Consider the following 23,198-nt stretch of genomic DNA (forward strand, 5'->3'; position numbering starts at 1 on the left):
ACAGTACTTCAAGTCATTCTCTTTTTCTCTTTGCTTTAAGGTCGCGGGGCTGAATCCAGCTCCCACTTTAAAGGTATTCTCCGTATCGGAGCATGTGTTTGTGACATGAATGAGATCAAGCTATGACATTACTACTACAGTGCAAGAGGTGCACCCTGACGTGATGGTCCATCACGGGTTTCATGCGTGGCCAGATTGTCTGCGACCGAGTGAGACCTCTCTGGTCGTGGAAGGATGAGACGGACGCAGACCTTGGACGTGATCCGGTTTGTCCTTGGAGTGCTTTTATTGCCCTGGAACTGATGGCCGGCACTGATGAGGAGTGCTGGAGACAGAGCTGTGGTCAGGGTTAAGAAGAAGATGAGATAATTATGGTCTGTGTGTGTGTGTGCGCGTGCGTGTGTGGCCTGTTTCTAAGTGATGTTCTCCAGGATGTAAAAGATGAGCTCCATCACAATGGGCTTGTCGCCTCTCTTGTGCCCCCTGCTGTGGATGACAGGGATCAGCACGCTGTCCAGGGCGTTGAGGTACTGAGCAGGGAGGGGCTGTCCATTGCTCCCAGCTATAAATCCCACCTGAAATGAAAAAAAAAAAACAACCAGAAATGAGTTTTAATAGTTGCACACAAGAGATGGTATGATCAACTGTGTGAGGCATATATTACACACTGAAGTTTTATGTTTAATTTTAGGTCAAGTAGAAGAGAACGTGAAGCGTTTACCAATCACTGTCAATTTAAATTCATGCATCCATTGAATTTCTTTTTGCCAGAATAACAGTTGTTGTATTTTCATGCAATAAAGAATAAAAAAAAAGGGGCCATACATGAGAGCAGTCACTACAGAGGCAATGGAAATGGGCTTAAAGTAAGCAAAGAGGTCATTTCCATAGAACATTAATAATAATCAGGCACAAAAGCTGCAGACATTTCAGTCTTTGTTCAGCCTAATTTTCAAAGAAGCTAAGTAAATGTTAAATATTTATTGTCCCAAGTTCATAGGGATTAGCTGCCTTTCTCTCTTCCTACATGTCTGTTCATCTGCTGAGGTTTTGTTGATCTAGTTTCGGAAATTGAAGATTTCTCTAGTTTTCTGGTTTTCTCTCGGAAGGTCATAATTCATTCATTCTGTGTGGAAGTATTCCTGGAGTAACTTTCTCCTGCTGCTTTCAAGGCCACGTCCAGCCTAATGTCTGCAGCAGTCGTTTTCACCGCACTGCAACTCTTTCCTGACCTCTTGCGATTCAAAGGTGACCCGAAGCCCCAGTTTGGCCATCCCGTCCTCTTTCAGAAGCTTGAGGTGCGGACACAGCGCCAAGCAGAATGCCCTGGCGATGCGCTCCGTCAGGCGGTTGTGCTCAGCAGAGTCGGCCGCTCCTTCTTTGGGATGATCGCCCCTCTGTAGGAAGAACACCTGCGCAACAAAAGGCTCGCATGTAAATGTGGCTGGCTGTTTCAGGTCGGATTACTGTATGTTAATATCTTCAGCATGGCGTCGTGCGTACTTCTGTCCAGCGAATGATCTTCCCGTTTTCCTTATATTCAGATTTCTGGAACATCTTGGTGCTGCTAATGGACTCCATGGATTTCCCATCAATGGGGCTGATGACACTGGAGAACACAAACACTGTTTAGGTAACAATATGTGTACAGTTTTACATCGCTGCTGTTTGTGTGAGTGTAAGGCTTTGGGTCCTGTGGGTTGAGGGGCAGCAGAACATTGCATTGTCACAAGATATTCAATGTTATTCACTCCTCCCGTCAGTTTTAATGTTGTGGCTGATCGTGTGCAATGTAGCGCAACCGCATTATGATAAATTGTCTTTTAAATGACTGTTATGTTGCTCCGTTGGGTCGAGCACAATAGACACATGGACTTTAAACCCGCTCACCCCTTATTCACAGTGCATTTCTCCTCCACCCACTGTACACAAACAAGCTCCTGGCTCTCTGATTGGTCAAGCCGTCCACAGGTGACGGTGTAGTCTTTCATCTCCCTTAGCGACCGCCGGAGCTCCGCCATGGTTTCCACGGTGATCTGCACCATTAACCCGTCTAGGGAGAGGGAACAGCGATACAGGAGAAACACACAAACACACACCAATGGAGACACGCACACGCACACACACACTCACATGCATAAACAAATACACACGCCTAGACAAACAGTCTGTTAAAATGTACACAGACACACACACATACAAAGATCGACACACTCTGAATAAACCACTTTTTGCAGCAGCAGGGGTGCACTACTTAAAACTGAACTCTGAATTTCCTGCGAGCAGGAAGGTGAAAGTAAAGGTCACTCTAACTTCCCGTCTGAGTGGATGTCCTACCTTCTACAATGCTGGACTTGGCCAGATATCCCGCAGATGCTTTCAGTGCACTGCTGAATATAAAAAAACATGATCCAGTAACTAGAAAGAAAGAAAGAAAGAAAGAAAGTCAAACGGTCGATTCAACCAAGATGTGGACAGTCTTTATAGTGGCAGGACAAAAACTAAACCATGTAGTGCCATCTAGTGTTGGAAGTGTACCACTCCTTCCCACTGGCTATAATGAAACACACTTTACTTCCCTTGATTTGTTCCTGGTTTTTCTAGTTTTTCATTTTTAAATGCCTTTGTCTGTGAAGATTCTTAGTCGCCCTTGTTAGCATGCCCTTGTCAGGTGACCTTCGAGCTCGAGTGGTGAAATATCAAGTTGAGTTGCCTTTGTTTTTGGATATACCATATGACTGAGAAACTTCACAGACTTGAAACGAAATGGTGCGAGATAAGGACCTTGCATGGCAGCTTTGCGGTCGCTTATAAACGGGTGCTCGAAGCATCTTGATACAGCGAGCATTATTTTGCATGCAGTTCCATGCAACTCTTTACAGCATGTACATGAGAGTGAAATTAAGATTATATAGACTTGCACAATTTTTTCGCTGCACAGTATCTGTACATCTTGTCCAGCAAATACAGACTACAATCTAATACGGAAGCCAGACAATTAAAGGGGAACTACCGTTTGTTACAACCTGGACCTTATTTCTGCCATAAAATACGATCGTTTACTCACCCATATAATTTTTGCATAATTTTTTGTCAATCAGGAGATATTTAGATCTGTGTATATCCATATAGTGGGAGTGACTGGGGCACCGAAACGCAGTCTCTAAATAAAGCATTATCTTCCGCGAAACTCGTTCATTTCACCAATATTTTGTTATCGTACGCTAGTGCTATTCCCCATTGAGTCCGGAGTCACCTGTTATCATTATCTGGGGTCTGTAGATTGACCTACAGACCCCAGATGATGTCTTCTGACCTGGATGATGTCATCTCTAAGCGCCGCATGCACCAGCGATGGTCGGCTTGTTTACCTGTAATTTGCTGCTACTAGTTTTTTGCAACATGGCTGATTATTTTTCCAATTCTGAGGTTGTGGACGAACCATAGCAGCAGCAAATTACAGGTAAACAAGCCAGCTGCGTTTCGGTGCCCCAGTCACTCCCACTACATGGATATACGCAGATCTAAATATCTCCCGATTGACTACAAATTACGCAAAAGTTATACGGGTGAGTAAATGATCGTATTTTATGCCAGAAATAAGTTCCGGGTTGTAAAAAACAGTAGTTCCCCTTTAAATATACATACATTTAAAGTTTAATAAAACTTGAATGAAAGTTATTTTATTTTAAGTAAATCCTAATGGTCACACACAGTCACATTAAATCCCGTGATGTTACCTTTGCGCGGTTGATTGTGGATGCTGATGGCTTGGGTCTGGTACTGGCCATCGTCCGCTTGCACACAGATGAGGTGGGAGTCTGCAGTCTCATTTAAGCACGCCCCTATGGCCAGCACGTGCTCGTTGGACTTGGTCAGAGCTTTCATTAGCTAACGTGAGATAAGGGGGCAGAGAAGGAGGGATTGCGGTGATGAAAATAAGACATTAGCGTCGACTCTCTGAGGATTACTCTCACCTCTTTATACCCAGTGGTTGGTACTTTTATGCAGGTCCTCTGAGCCTCCAGATCCACAGTGAGCCCCGACACCATTGGCAGGCTGTAACGGTAATTCCTAAAGTCCTAAAGAATGGGGTCAAAGGAAGTTTGGTGAAAGTTACGACGCCGAACTTCCCTTTGAAAGCGGTTTCGTAATAACAGCAAAAATGTTACGAAACGCCACATACTCACCACCAGCAGTCTCATTATGGTGTGACCTATTTCCCCAAACAATGGCTTCCTAAAGCGCACACTGTACAGAGGACATGGGTAAACTGGAAAAAGAGAAATAAAGTGGGCAGCTGAAGAGGAAACATGTGGCATTATAGCTGGACGGTTTTCATTCAAGTGCCTGGCTTACATCTGTACTCGGCGCCGAGTCGAAGCATGAGGCGCAAGGGAAAGGCTTTGGCCCAGGCAACCTCTGCTCTGTGGACCAGCAATCCAAAGAGGTAGGGCTGGTTTGGCAGAGGTAGACCTTGAAGAGACTGGAGAGTGGAGCGGACGTACAGGAAGCCCGCGTGCTCCTCGCTGCCTAAGAAACTACTGCCGAACAGGGACAGCGACAGGTGTTTCACAATCTTCCCTGCAAAAGGAGGGAGAATATGCACGGTGCGTGACAACACAGGAAAACAGTCAGCGTGAGAGCGCAGTTTAATGTGCGTGGCTCTGACCTGTCACGGTGTCCCTGAAAAGCTGGATGAAGTGACTGAAAATATCTCTGGGGAAGCTTTTCTCCTCGGGCAGGCACTGCAGCAGCACCACCACCTCCACCTGGCCCACGGCATGCATCCCCTTTGTCGTCATACACCAGCACCTCCTGTTCACGTCTGTCACACAATGAAAATGCAACCTCTTTGGGGGTCTATATGGACATCTTAAAGAGAGTATGAGTTCCAACATAGAAAAGGAGTGCGAGTTAATATGAGATGTGGATGGTTTTGTTCTAAGGAGAGAGGTTTTTAAGATTACAGCAACCCCGTGCTTTGAAAAGAAAGTAAAAATATACACACAGTTGACCAGCTTGACCATAGCAAGTAGGTTGGCATTGAGAACAAAGACCAGCGGCTTCGCCCTGCCACTCTCCAACTCCTGGATGAGCAGCGTCTCAGAGGGTTGCTCCTCCACAGTGTAGTCTGAGGGAAAAGACAGTAGACTAGAATATCTTCTACAACTAAAACTTTTCAAAAACATTTTTCTAATCTGGCGTGACTGACTAAAAAAAATAAATAAATGAAAAAAATCAACATCATGGAAGAAATGTGTTAATAAGATGCAAGACCCTATTTAACCAATTTAACCGATCAGGCATAACACTGTGTCCTAATATTGTGTAGGTCTCCCTTGTGCCTCCAAAACAGTTGTGACTCATTAGAGAATGGACATGGGTCTTCTGAGGGTGTCCTGTGGTGTCTGGATACAGAATGTTGTTAGTGGGGGCCTTTGGGTCCTATGGGTTAAGGGGAGGGGCCTCTGTGGATCATCCCACAGATACGTGATCAGTTTGGGATCTAGTGAATTTGGAGGCCAGGTCAACACCTTGTGCTGTTTTTCATGTTTTTTGAGTTGTTCCTAATCTGTTTATGTGTGTGTCTCTGTGTCAGGCTGCATCCTGCTGGGGATGACTGCTGCCATCAAGGAGTGTCATTGCTATGGGGTGGGGGTGCCTGGTCTGGTTTAGGTGGGTGGTACATGTCTAAGTAACATCCACATGAATGCCAGGTCCAAACGTTTCCCAGCAGAACATTATATTGTCACAAGATGGTCAATGTTATTTACTTCACCTGTCAGTGGTCATAATGTTATGCCTGATCGGTGTAACTATGCACATCTGAGAGCTGCCTGGCTTTATTTTAACAGCAAGATCTCTTTAGAAGCTAGGAGGACTGATGTATTGTGTGATATAATTCTGCTGACCTCAGACAATCATCAAGCATAATGATGTTGTGAATCAGCGCTTCGAGTTAAAGGCTGAACACACATTTCTGTCTTTCAGCCCCCAAAGGGAAACGTAACATGAACTTCACAGTACCAGCAACAGGTTCATTCGTCCGAACAGACGAGTCATCGTGGTGGTTCAGCATGAATCTATAATTGCTGTTGTCACTTTACTCCATTTACACTTCGTCAAACTGTGCACTGCTCGACATCAGAGACCAGCCTTTTAGCTCGCCTTGTGCTGTCTGATCTGCATAGAACTCCTCTTTCTTTGTGCAAGACATCAAAATACCAAAATGAAAGGGAACCCTTGTTGCTGGTTGAGCCCTCTAACTTCCTCTCTGTCTCTACAAATCTGTCCAATAAAGGCGCAAAAGCCAAGCCAAGCTACGGTCTGCCAAATCCCAATATCTGCACTAATGAATAGGACACAACATTCTCTAAGACTTACCTCCCTTGACTCCGGTGGAGGTGAGGATAGGTGGCAGGCCATCCAAAGGAATGAGGTTAGCAGCGCTGCTCACTAAAGCTGTGGTGCCCCAGCTGTGAGGACCACCACCACCACCCTGGAGTTGGAGAGAAGAAGAGGAGAGTGTGTATATCACTCGTGCAGAAACCCTAAGTCACAGAACAGCATTTTTCTGTTGTCACATCTTTAGTGTCATGTCTTCTCGGGTGAACCTACCCTGTTGGTCGCCCCTTGTGCCCTCGAGGCTCTCCTGATCTGCGGTGACCCCACGGGACTTTTGACATGCCCGCCCAGGGCTCGTCTCGTCAGCGGCGAGAACGTGGGCTCCCTGACCGGCGTGGTTGGCGCCGACTCCGACTGCTTGTTGGCGAGGATCTCGTCTGCAAACCACACCCTCCTCTTTCCCCTCGGGGGCGTCGCTGAGGAGGAGATGTGAGAATTACTTGTGCATTATTCATTCCAAACTGCGGCTTTTGACAGCAACGAAAGGATCTGTGCTCACTTTTGATGAGGGTTGAATGACAGGAAACACAAACACGTCCCTCCTTGCCATCCAGGTGTGTAAGTCTGAACTTCAGATTGGAGCAAAGTGCACAAAAAACCTGACGACACACACATGCACATGCACACACCACAGAGGCACACACAGTTCACACATCAACTACCAAGTCACTGGTTAAAAGTCACTTCAAATTTGATTGGACAGACAGCGGGCGGGATTTTCCTCACCTTCCCACAGGCGCGGCAGTGGTGCCTCCTCTTGGTAAATGTAAACTTGACCCCACACTTCATGCAGACCTGAGCTTCAGCATCAGGGACCCACACTGGAGCTACTTCCCCAAGAACAGTGACCCGATCCTTGGACAGGATACCAACAGGGCTCATATGGGACTCGTTATCTGGATCCACAGTACTGGCTGCACACTCCCCCATCGCTCCATCCATACTGCCTGTCTGAGCCACGTCGGTGTCTGTCTCATCCCTTCCATTAGATCTGGTCATCTTAAACCTGCTCTGGACCTCTCTGGCCTCCCTCTCCTCGTGTGAAAGAGATGAAGGTGCAGCGGTTGCCTCCAAGCTGCAGGAACTTTCCTCTAGCTCCTTCTCCTCAATCACAGAGTCCTCCTTTGACTGGAGAACCTGGGGTTCAGCGTCCTGCGCGTCTTCCTCCTCATCTGGCCACGCCGCATCCGCAGGACTCAACACCAGGGGAGTGGGGGACTCCCTCTCTCCCCATGTGGAGATGGAGGTCACGGTGCAGCTGCCTTCCTCCATCTGCGAGTGTGAAGCTGCCTTGTCGGGATGTTCAGACGGTTTCTGCTCACATTGTCCCAGAGCACTCCTGACCGTTGCATCTGAGGTGGCTTTAGCCGGAGATTCTGGTCTGATCTGTCCGCAGCCCAGCCCTGGTTTTGATACATCGCCGTCTTTGAGCACCAGGAGGCAGGGCCGGTTCAGCCAGTGCTGCTTGGTGTCCTGAAGAGATGGATTGTCTCCTTCATCTGTTTCAAGGAGGAGCATAATGACACCATCAGCAGTGAGTCAGGGGCATGTCTCTATCTCGCCTTCTGTCGAGCGTACACACACTTACATGTACCACGATGCATGCGTGCTCATTAATAATAACTCATTAGGTGGAAAGGCTGCTCAAGTGTACTAAGTGGCCACTTAATACAATGTAACCCAATCCAAACGCACCTAGAGAGATTTCAATCATGTAAAGGCATCATTAGTGTGTGGTCGTCCTTGAGTGGTGTGACTGAGCTAATCAAAGACGAGGTTTAAAGAAGGAAAAATGTGCTGAACAAAATATTGACGTTCAGCCAGAGGTAATTGTAAAAGGGATTGATGATATCACAGAGCTACCCAAGGGAACACAAAGTTCAATAGTCTGTGGTTCTGTGTTTAATTGCCTCTGTATAGCATCTTGCACTGAGTGCTTGTTAGGAGTGTACAGATGTTGCAGGTGCTTTGTCCCAGACCTTTGCTGGTTCTTTATATGAACCAATTTTATATAAGCAGCCTGTAACACACACACACACACACACATATCATCACATTATTGGTGTAATAACTCGAGTATGCACATGCTGTACTTTGTGCGTGTTTCATTTGGCTCTGAAACGACTCCGTTCATGGTTTCTGCAGGAGATTCTCCGTTGAGAGCGAATGTCTCCTGTGAATGGGGACAATTACGGGTCCAGCGCCAGTAAATTAGCAGCAGTCAGTGCAAAGGGAGTTAATGAATGCACCGCTGACGTTTTATTGAGCTACGGTGATTCATGAATAGTCATGACTCAAGAGCGAGAGTAAGAGGACTAACGGCACAGATGTAGCTATGCGTTATGTGGTTTGGTGGATGATTACAGAATAATGGGCAGAATCAAGTGGCGTGTGTGCAAACTGGTTAAATGACTTATTCACCAGGTGAAACTGCATTGCAGCGCATTTGGAAAACAGCATTAATAAAAAGGGGAAAGCCGGGCGGCGTCGTTCCTGCGTAAAGGATTTCAGCGGCGGGGGTTTTGAGGGATCCGGTCCGCCGGGCGCTTTCTCTCTCTCTCTCTCTCTCTTCCCGGGACAGTGACGCATTCAGCGCACACGTGCAAATGTTTAATCCGCTCGCAGGCACCGAGGCCGCCGGCAATGCGACACTCACCCCGCATCCCGTTACATCACGTCGGAGCATCACTGAGCTGATGTTTGTGAAGGCTCTGGAGGAGCCTCCGGATAGCGCGGGTTACGTGCGCAGCGCGTTCTGCACACACGGGGAAATGTGCGCAACACACACACACACACACACACAGATGATGCAGTGTAAACGCTCAGCCAAATGCTGTATCAGCGTTTTTCTGTGACAAACAGACGCGCAGTATCATCACCCCGCGAGGCAGTGACTGGGACAGTAAAGCATCCACACTCACTCCCCCCCCAACATTCAAATCCATGCAGTTTCTTACCCTCAGTTATTGCTCCCAGAAGGCTTTCATTCTCGTCATCCCTCGCAGAGAAGAACTTGAGCATTTTCTCCTGTTACATGTGAGAGCCGAAGAAAGCGGATTCAAGCAGCAGTGCCTCGTTCACAAGGAGGAGGGATGGGGGTGATTTTCGCCTCTCTGCGATCTCCCTCCTCCCCCTTGTCTCTCTGCAGCTCTTTGAAGAAACTCAAGAGGTGTGCAGAAATGCCTCTCCCGCAGTTTGCCCGTCTTCACAGCCCGCAGGACGGTCCACAAGCCAACACACCAGCAGTGACGCCAGATATGAAAATCAAGGCTGATGCACAGCCTGTCACAGCCTCACGTTGCAGCATCACTGAAATAGAGGACCAGTTTTATCCCAAACTACACTGCATATAAATAAAAGGTTAATGACCACAGCACCATGTAAAAATGTTGATCACTTTTATTGTTTCATAAACAACAACAAAGAAAAAAATGTTTTAAGACTTGATTTAATGACCACTGTAATCCTGATGCTGACTGACTGAATGTGGTGAAGGGATTTACCAGAAGGGAGGTCGTTTGTGTGTGCATTTTGTCGTTTACAAGCCAGCCGGCTGGGACAACATGGGTCACTGGGAAATAGAAAAGTCTCTGGGTTTTTTTTTTGGGGGGGGGGATAGTGTCTGATATGTCTGGATAACTAGACTTAAAAACACATGGGAGCGGTTTCTGTCTTCTTTTCAGTCCAGTCCATGTGCACATGAACCTTGCGTGTGTCAGTTTGCCTCGTTCTTTGACGCTTCGTCGAAGTTCTCCACGAGATCTGCAGAACAATAAAAAAAAAAAAAGCACAGTTTCAGTTGTTGTCTGCTACGCTGCACACATCACATCAAGTGTTACAGACGACTGAACATTTTTCTGTAGAGTCAGTTTACTTTAATGCACGCAGTAAAAAAGTCCAAATTTTATGATTTCTAGCTTTATGACATTGTATTTACTTTATGTAGCTAAATCTTTGTTTATTTGTGTGTATGTTTAAAAGTAAGGACCCAGTACCTGGAACATCATCATCCTCTTCCTCAATGTCCTCTGCCTTTGGAGCCTTGCTGTCGAGAGCTGAAAAAGATGGAAGAGATTAAAATGATTGTAATCAGATATGCAATACTTTCTCAAAAGACTAGTCTGGTGATAAATATATATATTTTTCCCCATGTACAAAAATGCAATGAAAAGACTAAAACCAAAACTGACATTAAGAACAAAGTTGGTGCAGTCAGGTCCTGGTAAAGCTCGTCCTTACAGCTTATGAGCGAGAGGACAGTGAATATTATCCTTGCTTGCACAAAGATAACCTTGTTTCTAAATTAAGCAAGAACGGTTACTATGCCTACTTGTCCTGCAAACACAAGGGAGGACGCAGAATGACAAACGTCACCAAAAAAAAATAAATGGAAATGAGGATCAGAACTCCAGGAGAGACAGATGTTAAGCTATTATATCTGAACCAACCGGAACCATGATCACTAATGTCTGGGCAGTGACTGATTAGTACATTTACAAAAACTCTTAGCTCCTGCCCAAAGCTCCATTTTTCAATTGCCAGCTCCACGATCTTAAGAAAAACACAATCTTGAGTTGTATATATTTTATTACATACAGTGGTAAAAGTATTCAGGACCAGGCCAACAGTCTACACTAAATAACCCGTATTGACAACATGAAAAGTGAGTATTGGATTGTTAATAGACCCTTGTCATCACAGATGTTCTTAATAAAAACCTAAACTAATCCCAGACATTTGGAACTGAGGAATCCACTTGGATGATGGTGAAACATCTTCAAGAAAACACGAGTAGTCCAGCTGCCTTCATTTTAGCTTAATTTTAAGACATGCCACGAACCAGATGACCGAGACCTTTTGCTGGGACACTTTAAATTGTGGTCAGACAAAAACTAACCATAAAGTCTCAAAACTCTACGCAAACCTGCGCGACAAAAATATGGCTGAAAGTGTCACAGGAGCGCGGCGGCCTAAACAAGGGGTGAAGTGGAAGAAGTTTGGAATCATCAACGCTCTTCCTAGAATCAGCCGTCAAGCCAAACCGAGTAACCGAAAACAAGAAGAGCCTGGTTTTGGTCATTGTCATCTAAGCAGCGCTCCATTAGTCAAGTCTTTGTGTATCCTATAATACGTTGCCACCACTGTACCCGCGTCTTTTCACAAGGAAGCATAATTATCCAAGAAGACTCAATCTGAATTAAGAGTAATTTATATGTTTCCACCCGGTCATTGTGTGTTATTGATATTGAATTTGGCAGTTTTATCAATTTAATACCAAATCCCTAAGACAATAAAATGTACAAAAGTATCTGAAAACTTTCTTAATCCGCTGCAAGTAAATACACCATCATAATCATTTTAAACCACAAATGGGCTGTTGCAAGAGTTGCTCTTTCCTGGTAGGCTACTGACGGCAACTGCGGTGTAAGACACAAACACCTCAACAGGAAGTGACTGAACATGAAGGTTAACCAACGTAACAGCAGTGAAACTGGACTCATTCTGAGAAAAACACAGCAGACACTAATGCTTGGCAAAAATGAAATCCATATTCAGACCTGAATCCATACACCTATCAGGCATAACATTATGACCTAATATTGTGTGGCTCTCCCCCTTGTGCCTCCAGAGCAGTTGTGACTCATCAGGCTGCATCCTGCTCGGGATGACTGCAGTCATCAAGGAGTGTCACTGCTATGGGGTGGGGGTGTCTGGTCTGGTCTGGTCTAGGTGGGTGGTGCATGTCTAAGTAACATCCACATGAATGAATGCCAGGTCCAAGCGTTTCACCACAGAACATTGAATTCTCACAAGACGGTCAGTGTTATTTACTTCACCTGTCAGTGGTCATAATGTTGCGGCTGATCAGTGTATGCCGAGAACAGACAGTTCATGCGCTAAATATTGTGCACTGCAGATAAGTATAGCCTATATAAAAACAGGCTGGAACTCAGCACCATTAGTAGCGTTTAATAATGCTTCAGTGTAAGATGGGATAATGTATGCGGTAATTCTCTGAAGCCTTCTCCGTGTGCTACAGCTAAAGGTCTAATAACTTTGAGAATGAAATTGTTGATTAGCAGCCTCCTTCTCTCTGTTACCGCAGGACGTTTGGTGAAGCTGTTAACTGACTGCTGCTGAGAGGATTTGGACCGTTGCTCTGTTAGCGTTAGCTGATGCCTTTTCAGATGGGTGTGCATTGCAATAATACTCCTGTTGTATTCCATGTTTTCACGGTAGCACGGGCTTCATCTTTAATAACGTATTTCCACACACTTGATGGGCCACTGCTAGTTTGCTGCAATGACCCGCTGTGCTCCACACCTGTCCTCTTGGAGGCGTGCTGCTATCGTCACGTGATCAGTGACTAATCGAGTCTGTACAACCCCTACTACAGCAGAACTCACAGTTTTGTATGAGCTACTTTTAGAGCCACATTCACGCAGCACACAACTACAACATGACTCCTCCACCTTCCACATGACTTGTACAACGGCTTGACAGCTCCACACACACCCACCTTGCCGAGGGAACTGTTCCGCCAGTTTGCGCAGGCTGCTGAGGCTGTCGGCTCCCAGCTGACTGAGGATGCCAGGAAGCATCTCCGTCAGCTGCTTGGTCTCGGCGTGGCCCGTGATGGCGAAGGTGTTGGCCGACAGAGAGGCTTGAACTTTGGGGTTGTTAAAGTGGATCACAGTCCCGTCATCCTTGATCATGTTCACCTGAGGAGGACAGACCACTCAGTCTGTAAGGATGGGATTAAACATTTTCGCTGCCGGCATGAAACGATCGTTCATTCTAATGTGAGAACAGATTAACTCATACCAATTTACCTCCTCAATTCCTGCAATATTGTTGACGGCCAACTTCTTTAGTGAACTCTGGAGCTTTTTGTCGTCGGCTGTTGCCGTTCTGTGTACCACCTTCTTCTTCCTGCGAGCAGAGCCCTGAAACCAAAGGAAGTATGTAAAATCCTAAATTACCCACAGGTCTGAAGCTAGCAAAGCCTTAAAACTGGGTTAGTACCAGGAGACAAAATATAAACCAAATGTTAGGAATAAGTACAATTTTATTTTAAGTCTGTAGTGCAGAGGTCAGTTTTTGTCGACGGATCTTGTTTAAATCCCATGACGGCATTTTGTTTTGCATTTTACTGAATAATAATAACTTCATATGGGCGTGACAACACGTTCATATGGCAAAGACACATACACTGAAACATTTAATGGAAATTAACTGGATTCATCTGATAAGAATAGATGTTTTTTCAACACATATTATGGCAAATAGTCAAAAAAATAACCCGTGATATTTACAGGTGTCAAGCTGAGCTCAGACGAACTATATATTTGCTAATATTTTCAGATTTTTAGGGCTGCAGCTAATGATGAAATGCTCATGGTCAACTATACCAGAGACTGAATCTGTCACAGTCCTCGGGAATGAGGTCCTTTAAACGGTTTTGATTGTCCAAACACCAGAAATTATAAATCTACTTTAACATAAGATCAAGAAAAGCAACAAAATCCAACACCTGAGGATCTGAAACACACACTTTGTACATTTCTGCTTGACAATGTGACAACTTGATTAACTTTCTTTCAAATCAACAAACTGTGTGTAGCTACCTTTACAGCTCAAATAAAATAGTTACTTGAGTCAAAAATCAGGAGATGAATAGATAATAATAATAGATAATAATCTATAGCTGCAGCCTGAGATGACACAATTAAAAATATATATATATTTGTGTTATTATATACTTACTATGTCTGTTTAACTTGACACCTTCACAATAACAACAAATGCTCCCTAGGTGTCACCTTACCTTTCCTCCTATCCGCACCTGGGCTTGAAGTTTGGCCAATTTTTCTTGATTCATGTTCTCACCTGCCAGAGAAACATGCAGACAACAAGCAAAAACAAATAAAAGTTTGGTGCAACTAGCTACAACATTAGCATGCTGCCGTTTGTTTTCCTTCTCACGCATGTGATGCAACGTTAGCTTTCGCAACACAACGAGCTAGCCACGAGTCCTCCTTCATAAAGTACAGGTTATCAACCAAACCGAAACAGAAAAGCGTGTTTTATCGACCAGATGAGACAACACAGAGGGGTTAGATGTGTCTCAGACTAGCTCAGCAGCAGACAGCCTGCTGTGTGTGTGTGTGTCTGGTTAGCAGCTGCAGAGATGAAAACACAACACGGGGCCTAACACGCTGAACACACACCGTTTCGCCGCCCCGCTCGGGCCGACAACTGGGCTCCACTCACGCAACATCCACACGGTCCACACACACCCCGCGCTCCACGCAAATCAGCGTTTATCACAACAAACCTGCTCTAATATCCACAGAGTCATGCGGTGGTGAACGATTGGGGCTTCTGAGGAAGGGATTACGTCACACACCATATGGATTTTTTTTTCTTCTTCTTCGATTCTGACCTTCAAGACGGAGCTGATGTCCTGCTGCCACCTACAGGCCACTTTATGAATTACACCAACAAACAGTGGTTCCTTAATAAGCGATAGCACACTAGTATTAAAACTGATCCCGTTTTGGATTTGAAAAGTTGATAGGATTTGGATTTTATGACAAAAAAAAAAAAGCAAAAAAAAAAAATGCCCATAGACATCTGAAACCACTCTGTGTATATAAGTATCCCTCTATAAACAAAACAGCAGTGACACTCTGTGCAATTCAAATAGACTTCAAACTGGCCTGGCCAAAAAAAAGGTCACACACTCTAATATTTTGTTGCACCGCCTTTAGCTTTGATTACAGCATGCATTCTCTGTGGCATTGTTTTGATAAGCTTCTACAATGTCGCAAGATATATTTCCATCCAGTGCTGCATTCATTTTTCACCAAGATCTTGTATTGATGATGGGAGAGTCTGACCACTGTACAAAGCCTTCTCCAGCACATCCCAAAGATTCTCAATGGGGTTAAGGTCTGGACTCTGTGGTGGCCAATCCATGTGTGAAAATGATGTCTCATGCTCCCTGAACCACTCTTTCACAATTTGAGCCCCATGAATCCTGGCATTGTCATCTTGGAATATGCCCGTGCCATCAGGGAGGGAAAAAAAATCCATTGATGTTATAACCTGGTCATTCAGTATATTCAGGTAGTCAGCTGACCTCATTCTTTGGGCAACATAATGTTGCTGAACCTAGACCTGAGCAACTGCAGCAACCCCAGATCATAGCACTGCCCCCACAGGCTTGTACAGTAGACACTAGGCATGATGGGTGCATCACTTCATCTGCCTCTCTTCTTACCCTGATGCGATGGTTCTCCACTATCCTTCCAGTTTTTAATAATGCGTTGGACAGTTCTTAACCCAGTTTTAGCAGCTTCTCCAATCTCCTTAGATGTTTTCTCTGCTTGATGCATGCCAATGATTTGACACTTCTCAAACAGACTAACATCTTTTCCACGACCACAGGATGTGTCTTTCAGCATGGTTGTTTAAGAAATGAGAAGCTACTCATTGCATTAGTTGGGGTTTAATAACTTGTTGCTGAAAGATAATCACCCATGCAGTAATTATCCAATAGGAGACCCTTACAGTGGTGACTTTGTTTTTGGCCAGGCAGTATATTTCATTATAATTCAACACTGCATTTTTAAAAAGCCTTTACTGCTACTGGAATTGTTAATTAGGACATACAAAGAATAAGTAAAATTCTTGATAAATCCATTTTCCGATTGTTATTTCTATGTTCTATTTCTGTCTTTAAATGGTGACGTAATAATTTTGCAGCTGCTAATCATTCATCACCTCACTGTCAAAGTCAGTGTTGACGCAGGCGCCACACCGCAGCCTGCATAGAGCCCAAACCAGGGAGAATATTTTAGATAGACAATAACTCATAGCAAACACACATTGTTATCCTGACTACCGATGAGAAAAGAACATTTGTACAGTTTTGCTCTTCAATATTTATAATTTTTGTTTTCACTTTTATTACACAGTTCTAGATAAACCCATTTTTGTGAAGACATGATACAGAAGCACTGATGCGAAACATCACATTTACCAAGTCATTATGTACCTACCAGCCAATCTTCTCTGACAGTGTCAGAATTCAATTCAAATACAGCATTGTGTGACTGTCTCTTATATGCACTTTAAGCCTATATACTGTTTTTCTTGGACTCAGAACTTATATTAATGCTAAACTCTCTCATGTTATTCTGCACATTCTGGGTCAGATGTCTGCTGAATCCCCATAAATCCCATTAACCCCCTAGAAACAGTTAATTTTATAGCACAATATAACACAACTAACAGATCTCACATCCTGTATATCTGTATTAGCAGAATGATTGAATAGTTGTGACTTTACCTATTCACATGAGAGTTCAAACACATTCAATAAATATCTCTAAAGAAATTTCAGCAGTATTCAGAACATAGATGGCAACTTTTCCAGCTGAAAAAAGTTGAATGAAAGACACTTTGAAACTGTAACATCTTCTGAGATTTGTGATCCAGATAGATTTTGATGATGCACAAAGCACAGCTGAAGGTTAATAACAAGAAGTTATACACTGCACAACAATACTGCCAGTTCATGGTGACCCTTTTGCAACACGAAAGCAGACTCAGCTTCACATCTACACCCTGTCTCTGCTGGTTTTCAGATCCAGCTTCTCACACTAAGGTTGAAGTGATTGATTTGATGGCCGTGTCTGGGAGCTGCAGTCCACCGACACAGCGGCAGTCTTGCGGGCCAGCACCAGAGATGCTGGTCTCCACTGAGCTGCGGAGCATACTGCGCTGCCAGCGGTGCAGGTTATGAGACTTTGAGCCCCAGCAGCAGTGAAACAACACGAAGAGTTTCCTCAGAACGGCCTTCCTCAGGAGGATGTAGACCCAGGGGTCCAGGATTTGGTTCCACGTGGCCATCCGAACCACCGTCAGCAGACTGAAGGACGCGGAGTCGTCTGTGGCGCTGGTGCTCAGAATCAAGACACGAATCTGGAGGAGTGGGCACGGAATGGAGAGGTGCCAGAAACATTTAATAAAACATTAACAGACAGAAAATAAGTGATTAAAAAAGTGTAGTTCAGATTGGTTATGGACATTAAAAGGAAAGTTAGGTAACACCGCACTGTGGAATATCACATGATGAATGTCTTACAGTATTTGAGAATATTGAAAGCATTCATTTGTAGGGTATTAGTTAAATTATCAAATGCTTAATTAATTGACCTTAATAATTAAGTTATATTTGTGACAGCCGTTTATATTTTGTTTAATAAATCTCATTGCAGTAGGTGAGGAACTGCTTCTGCATACGCCTGCAGTAATACAATAAAGGGATAACTTAGTGTTGATGACTGGTTTATTATTAGTTTAAAAGAAATATAATACCACTCCATTAGTATATTAGTTTACAAATTCTTAATCTATGAGTGGGAACACACTTATTACAGAGGAACTGGATGCAATATATTGGTTTTCTGAGGTAATAAGTAATTTCCCACCTGTCTAAACAGATCAATCTGAAACAGTTGTGGCCTTTTTCTGTGTAAAGAAGCTATAATGTTTTACAGCTCATTTATTGGAGATGGATGGTGTCTGTCACTTGGCCTTGTAAATTCAACAAATTCAACAAAATATACTCTAATTATGACACAAATGTCTAATAGGATAAAATTAAATGATGAAAACTTTTAGCCAAAAAGACAACGCCATTTACATGTGCTTTATATTAACACATTCTTGGGCAGACATGGATGTAAAGTGTAACTTGACTAGTTGACAAAGGCTCCCAAACACAAAATTTCTAGTGAATCCCAGATAATGAAACGTGACAGATCTCTGTCTGATTTCACTTTACACTTGCTGTTGTTCAAAATAGCAGGCCAATAGCAGATGTGACTAAATTAATGGGAAACAAATGGTATGTGCAATTGGAAATGTAGCATGACATAGATGATTATTGGGAAAAAGGATTTCAGGTTGGTGTGACTCTTGAAGAGCTCATGCAGTGTCAGTCTGCCCTCTTTATATGTCTTATAGAAACACTAAGGAGAGCTTCCTACCAGTAATGGGCCCCAGCACACGCAGGACACGAGCATGATGGCCAGCAGCTGGTAGATCATCTCTATGTGGTAAGATGTGCTTCTGCAGTGGTGCTTGCGGTGCAGTCTGGCCAGCAGGAGAGCACAACTAGTCAGTGTGTTGCACACAATGGAGAGCAGCAGCGCCAGCAGCCCCAGCATAGAGAAAAGCAGAGGCAGAAGCACATCCAGCCAGTCTTTCGGCTGCGCCATGTGGAAGAAGCACCAGCTCCTGGAGCTCTGAATCTTGTAGGGCCTCCACAGCAGCACGGGCAGCACGGCCACCAGGGCCGCTAGCAGCCAGGTTAGCCCCAGTAGCCTTTTCATGTGGTGGGAAGCCAGCACAGTGGAGTGGAAGATGGGCCGGGTGACTCCGATACAGCGCTCCACCGCCATGGCACTTCCCAGAAACAAGGGGCTAAGGCCAAAGAAAACCATGCACGCCCCAAACATGCTGCACACGATGCGATGAGGATCAAAAGTCTCCCATTTCTTCTGGGAGCCGTAGACGAAAAGCACCAGGGAGCCATTGATGACGTGGCCCAGCAGGTCGGTGACCACCAGGCTGCTGGCAAACAGCAGGAAGGAAGCCTTGGACTTGATCCTCATGCGGTTGTAGGATTTGACCAGAATGAAGAGAGCGAGGCTGTTGGAGAAGATGCCCATGGTCATGGAGACGACCGACGCAGTCACAGACAGCTCCTCCTGGCTGCAGGTGTTGTTGGCGGGTCTGACCTCTGACCTGCAGCCTGTCTCTGAGCTGCCATTGGCTGACATGGCTGAAAGTATATCTAAAGGAGAGGATAAAAGGAAGCCGGATGACTCATTTCGAACGGAAATATTGATTTGAAACAAGACGTCTGAGGTTACAGCTGGCTTTTATAAACTGAGTCTGGAGAGATTTACTTGAAAGCATCTCTGTGGCCCGATCCTGTCAGTGATTATTAACAGATTCAGGTATTTATATTTACATTTTACAACGCTCAGTTTTGGATGTAACTTTTTGTAAACTCCTTTTGTGATAATAAGCAGAGAATATGACTATTATTTTACATTTCCAACTATTATTTATGGAGCATTCATACCAAAGTAGCGTGATCAGTACTTTCATAAAACTGATGAGTTGTGAACAAAAGAATAAATAAATAAATGTTAAAATGTAAAAAGCATGGAGTGTCGCTTTTGTTAATTTCGATGAATGAAGAAATTGAGCAAGTTTTCTTTACCTCAGGTTTGCTCTTCTCTCGGGCACCTCGCCATAAGTCAGCAGCCTCCTCACTCTCGGTCTCTTGTTACGGTTAATAAATGAAAGGGATGTCCTTTCAGCCCGACAGTAAAGGCCATTGAACGTCCTGAACCCGCTCCTCAATATTTCCGTCTTTGCTCCGTTGTGCGCTCCGCAGGTGCCAACTCTTTGGTGAGCGCGCACTGGCGAGCTGCGAGGAATCAGCTCCAACTCTAACGCACCTCGGAGGCTGCACACATTTGTCGCATTCTCTTAAAGCATGCGTTTTCACTTGTGTGCGTGTGTGTCGACACTCCGGGCCGCGAATTACCATGGAAATGACTGGATCCTGATAAACTGTTGCCAAAATACGCATGCTTTCAATTGCTGTACTCACGCATATAATGGAATGAGTGTCCTTGTTTGGGCAAAATCTCAAAAAAAAAAAAAAAGGACGACATATACATACTTTTATTTTGGTATCAGTTGCCACACAAACTGAGACGTGTGGAAAAATGTCAGTGCATGTTTTTGAAGTCTCCTGCTGCTTGAAAGCTGATGACTGTTGTGAGCGATGCCAGCCAGCTAATGTGATGTTTACTTTACCCAGAAAGCACAATAAAATATCGTACCCTATGTTTTACCATCAGGATAATCTTGGAGTTCAGCAGTCCAGTGCCAAACTTTCCCATGCTGTTGAAAGCTTTTATTTTCAGTCTTTCTGACTTATTAGTCACACTGAATTAAACAAGTCAAATAAGAGGAAGAGAAAGAAAAGATCAGAGGATAAATATCTTCTAAACAAAAGGAAATGGTTACTGTAGAGGTCCAATCTGAATTTAAAAAAGAGAGAATCTGCTGTGAGCTTGTTGACTACAGTCAGTCTGGCATTATCTTTATTCTCATTAACTTATGTGTCAAAACTATTCATCTAAACATTTGGTTATTCATAACTTTTTAAAATGAATTAAATTAGCTATTATTTAGTTGTTTGTTTCTATTCTTATATGAGCACTGCACCAAAACATCATAACTGGAATTGACTCAAACCAGAAATGTCATCAGTTTTACCCCTGCAGCCAGGCATTTCCCACAATGAAACTCATCTGGGGACAAATTGGAAAAGAGATCTGGTGCAAATGTGGCCTTGAGTCACTAACCTGAGTCTGAGAGGGTTGACTGGAAACTATTTTTCCTACAAGCAATGCATCACTAAGACCAGAAAACAAACTTCGGTGCGGAAAAGTGGACGCATTATCCTTTGAGCAAAAGAAACCGTTCAAAATGTGCTGGGCTAGCTGCACGAGCATTGTCACACAGCCGGAGAGAGCAGTTTAAAATGTTGACAGTTTTGGAAATTGTTTTTGGCGAACAGGGAACACTGAGCAATTATATTCTGTCATCTGACTTCATCTCACCTCCTCCCATCAGTCCCACATACTGCACCTCATCCTGGCTCATCGTGGAACAGATCATCTCCAGCTCCAATGTTTTTTTGTTGTTGTTTTGGTGTGTTTCTCTTGTCTGCAAACTCAAATTAATTCTCTCCTCTGACAACCCACAACCAGTCTGCAGAAGTTGTTTACACACACTTAAGTACCTGCTTATAGCTCTGGCCTGGTAATGAAGAGAGCTTTCTGTCCAGACAGGATATGTATGAGTGTTGTTTACTCTAAGCGAAAAGTAAAGTCTGAGCGCTTCCCTCATGAGGAAGAAAAGAAGCCTACATCACATGCTTTTGTTGGCTGCTTCTACTCATCCTTACTTAAAAATGATGAGTGTCCTTTATTAAGAAAGTGGTGCCAGAGACCTTTGAAGCGTCTTATAGACTCTGGGGACACAATAAACCAGATGTCTCCCGTGGTACCAGGCAATGGAGTCAGACAAACTTCAGGCCAAAAGCAAATATCGCTTAATCCAGGAGTCTGCGCACGCAAACCAAATTAATGCTCACCATGGACACATTATGTTAACTTTAGGAAACTGGTCAATGCAATGACTTGTTCTTGTAAATGTAGTGTTTGTCATGCAGAGGGTGCGCTCTGTGATCACAGACACACTTTTCACCTCATTTAACCGCTATCTATTAGTGGATTTTTAATGCCGTTCTGAGAATGAATGGCCTTAGGCTTTGGTATCAAACTTTTAAATTGAGTGGTATTATATTTCTTTTAAATAAAAGTTGATCATTCTCCTAATACTTCAGTTATGGCTGCACATTGAAGGACATCTCCTTTACCATGCCTGGAATACGAATGAATGGTTACTTATTTCCATCCTCCAGAGTTTCATTACTTCTATAAGTCGTCGTTCAGCAGAAGATGTTTCAAATGTCTTCTTCGCTCTTTTATTTTGGTAATGGCAACGTAGAGGACAGAGGAGTAAGTAAAGTCAGGATAAGGGCCGTCTACATGTGACATGAAATATGTCTGAGTTTGGTGTATTGTCTTATCATCATTGCTCATAACGAGTTGTCAAAGTGAAATAATAAAAGTGCTGTTCCTTCCCTGTACCTTCCTTGATTTGGATCAGAGTCCCTGAACTTATTTAGAAAACAATATTTAATGTAGAAGTCAACATCAATAAGAATCACTGATTTCTTTTTCCTACATTTGACCTGATGAAATTGTATCTGTCGCTGTGGCTAGTCTTTAAATTACTCCTAAGAATAAAGCCTGTCTTCTTTCTATGTGTCATTTTTAGGAAGTCTTTAGTATTATATAAATGAGATTAATGCAGAAGTGCAGGTGAATCTTTTTCACAAAAATCTATGGCATACTGTATGTGACAACTTCAATTCAATTCAGTTTTATGTAGGGTCAATAACAATACAAATTGTCTCAAGACGCTTTACAACATCCAGTCTAAAGAGCAAGCCTGAAGGCGACGGTGGCAAGGAAAAACTCCCTTTTAACAAGAAAAAACCTTTGGTAGAACCTTTCAGCTCTGCCTAAGGCCAGCTAGGTAGAGAGCAGGGAACAGCAGGAGAAACAAAATAGACATACATCTGACTAAAGCGTACATGTAGAATCTGATGATGATACCTTAAAAAGAAGAGAGGGTGTCTGCCAGGTCCAAGAGCTTCCCAGCAGAACATTGGATTGTCACAAGATGGTCAATGTTATTTACTTCTTCTGTCAGTGGTTTTAATGTTGTGGCTGATAGGTCTAAATATCATAACTGTTTGTTTGAGCTGCGCTACTGAATAGAAAAGATAAACAGCATGAATCCTGACAGGAGATAACCCAGCAGTTTTATGCAAAAATACACTAAAAGAGAAACTAAGCCATTTTCCATTCACACAGATTAGATTTGGAAAGTGATTTGTCCAATGACACCGCCGTCATTGGATTCATCCAGGACGGCGACGAGTCTGCATACAGAGGGGAAGTGGAACAGCTGGTCCTCTGATGCAGTCAGAACCACCCGGACCTCAACCTGTTCAAAACTGTGCTGATGACAGTGGACTTCAGAAAGAGTCCCCC

At 43.9% G+C, this 23,198-nt stretch overlaps 3 protein-coding genes across 4 annotated transcripts; all 3 read right to left on the reverse strand.

The window, feature by feature from the left end:
* Nucleotides 1-413: 413 nt before the first annotated feature.
* Nucleotides 414-7,926, reverse strand: zfyve9b (zinc finger, FYVE domain containing 9b; the record flags this gene model as incomplete). Its single annotated transcript, XM_084549007.1, has 14 exons — nucleotides 414-575; nucleotides 1,233-1,412; nucleotides 1,504-1,609; nucleotides 1,891-2,053; nucleotides 2,338-2,418; nucleotides 3,741-3,891; nucleotides 3,978-4,082; nucleotides 4,191-4,273; nucleotides 4,360-4,584; nucleotides 4,673-4,828; nucleotides 5,012-5,134; nucleotides 6,388-6,502; nucleotides 6,622-6,824; nucleotides 7,143-7,926. The coding sequence occupies 14 exons, from the start codon at nucleotides 7,924-7,926 to the stop codon at nucleotides 414-416; spliced, it is 2,637 nt and encodes an 878-aa protein (XP_084405133.1).
* A 1,863-nt stretch (nucleotides 7,927-9,789) lies between these two features.
* btf3l4 (basic transcription factor 3-like 4) lies at nucleotides 9,790-14,845 on the reverse strand. Of its 2 annotated transcripts, none has more exons than XM_084548904.1 (6): nucleotides 14,747-14,845; nucleotides 14,237-14,298; nucleotides 13,242-13,355; nucleotides 12,929-13,130; nucleotides 10,404-10,463; nucleotides 9,790-10,170 (listed from the first exon to the last, which is right to left on the reverse strand). In XM_084548904.1, exons 2-6 carry the CDS (start codon nucleotides 14,288-14,290, stop codon nucleotides 10,124-10,126), a joined length of 477 nt encoding a protein of 158 aa, XP_084405030.1. In that variant the 5' UTR covers nucleotides 14,291-14,298; nucleotides 14,747-14,845; the 3' UTR covers nucleotides 9,790-10,123. The 2 variants fall into 2 exon arrangements, with proteins under 2 accessions (XP_084405030.1, XP_084405031.1); XM_084548905.1 differs by lacking the exon at nucleotides 14,747-14,845 and adding an exon at nucleotides 14,640-14,729.
* A 2,228-nt stretch (nucleotides 14,846-17,073) lies between these two features.
* On the reverse strand, nucleotides 17,074-19,265 carry ptgfr (prostaglandin F receptor (FP); the record flags this gene model as incomplete). The annotated part of the gene is made up of 2 exons (XM_084549008.1): nucleotides 17,074-17,400; nucleotides 18,471-19,265. The coding sequence occupies 2 exons, from the start codon at nucleotides 19,263-19,265 to the stop codon at nucleotides 17,074-17,076; spliced, it is 1,122 nt and encodes a 373-aa protein (XP_084405134.1).
* Nucleotides 19,266-23,198: the final 3,933 nt, after the last annotated feature.

Source organism: Chelon labrosus (genome assembly GCF_963514085.1).
Source record: "Chelon labrosus genome assembly, chromosome: 7".
Classification (NCBI taxonomy): Eukaryota; Metazoa; Chordata; class Actinopteri; order Mugiliformes; family Mugilidae; genus Chelon; species Chelon labrosus.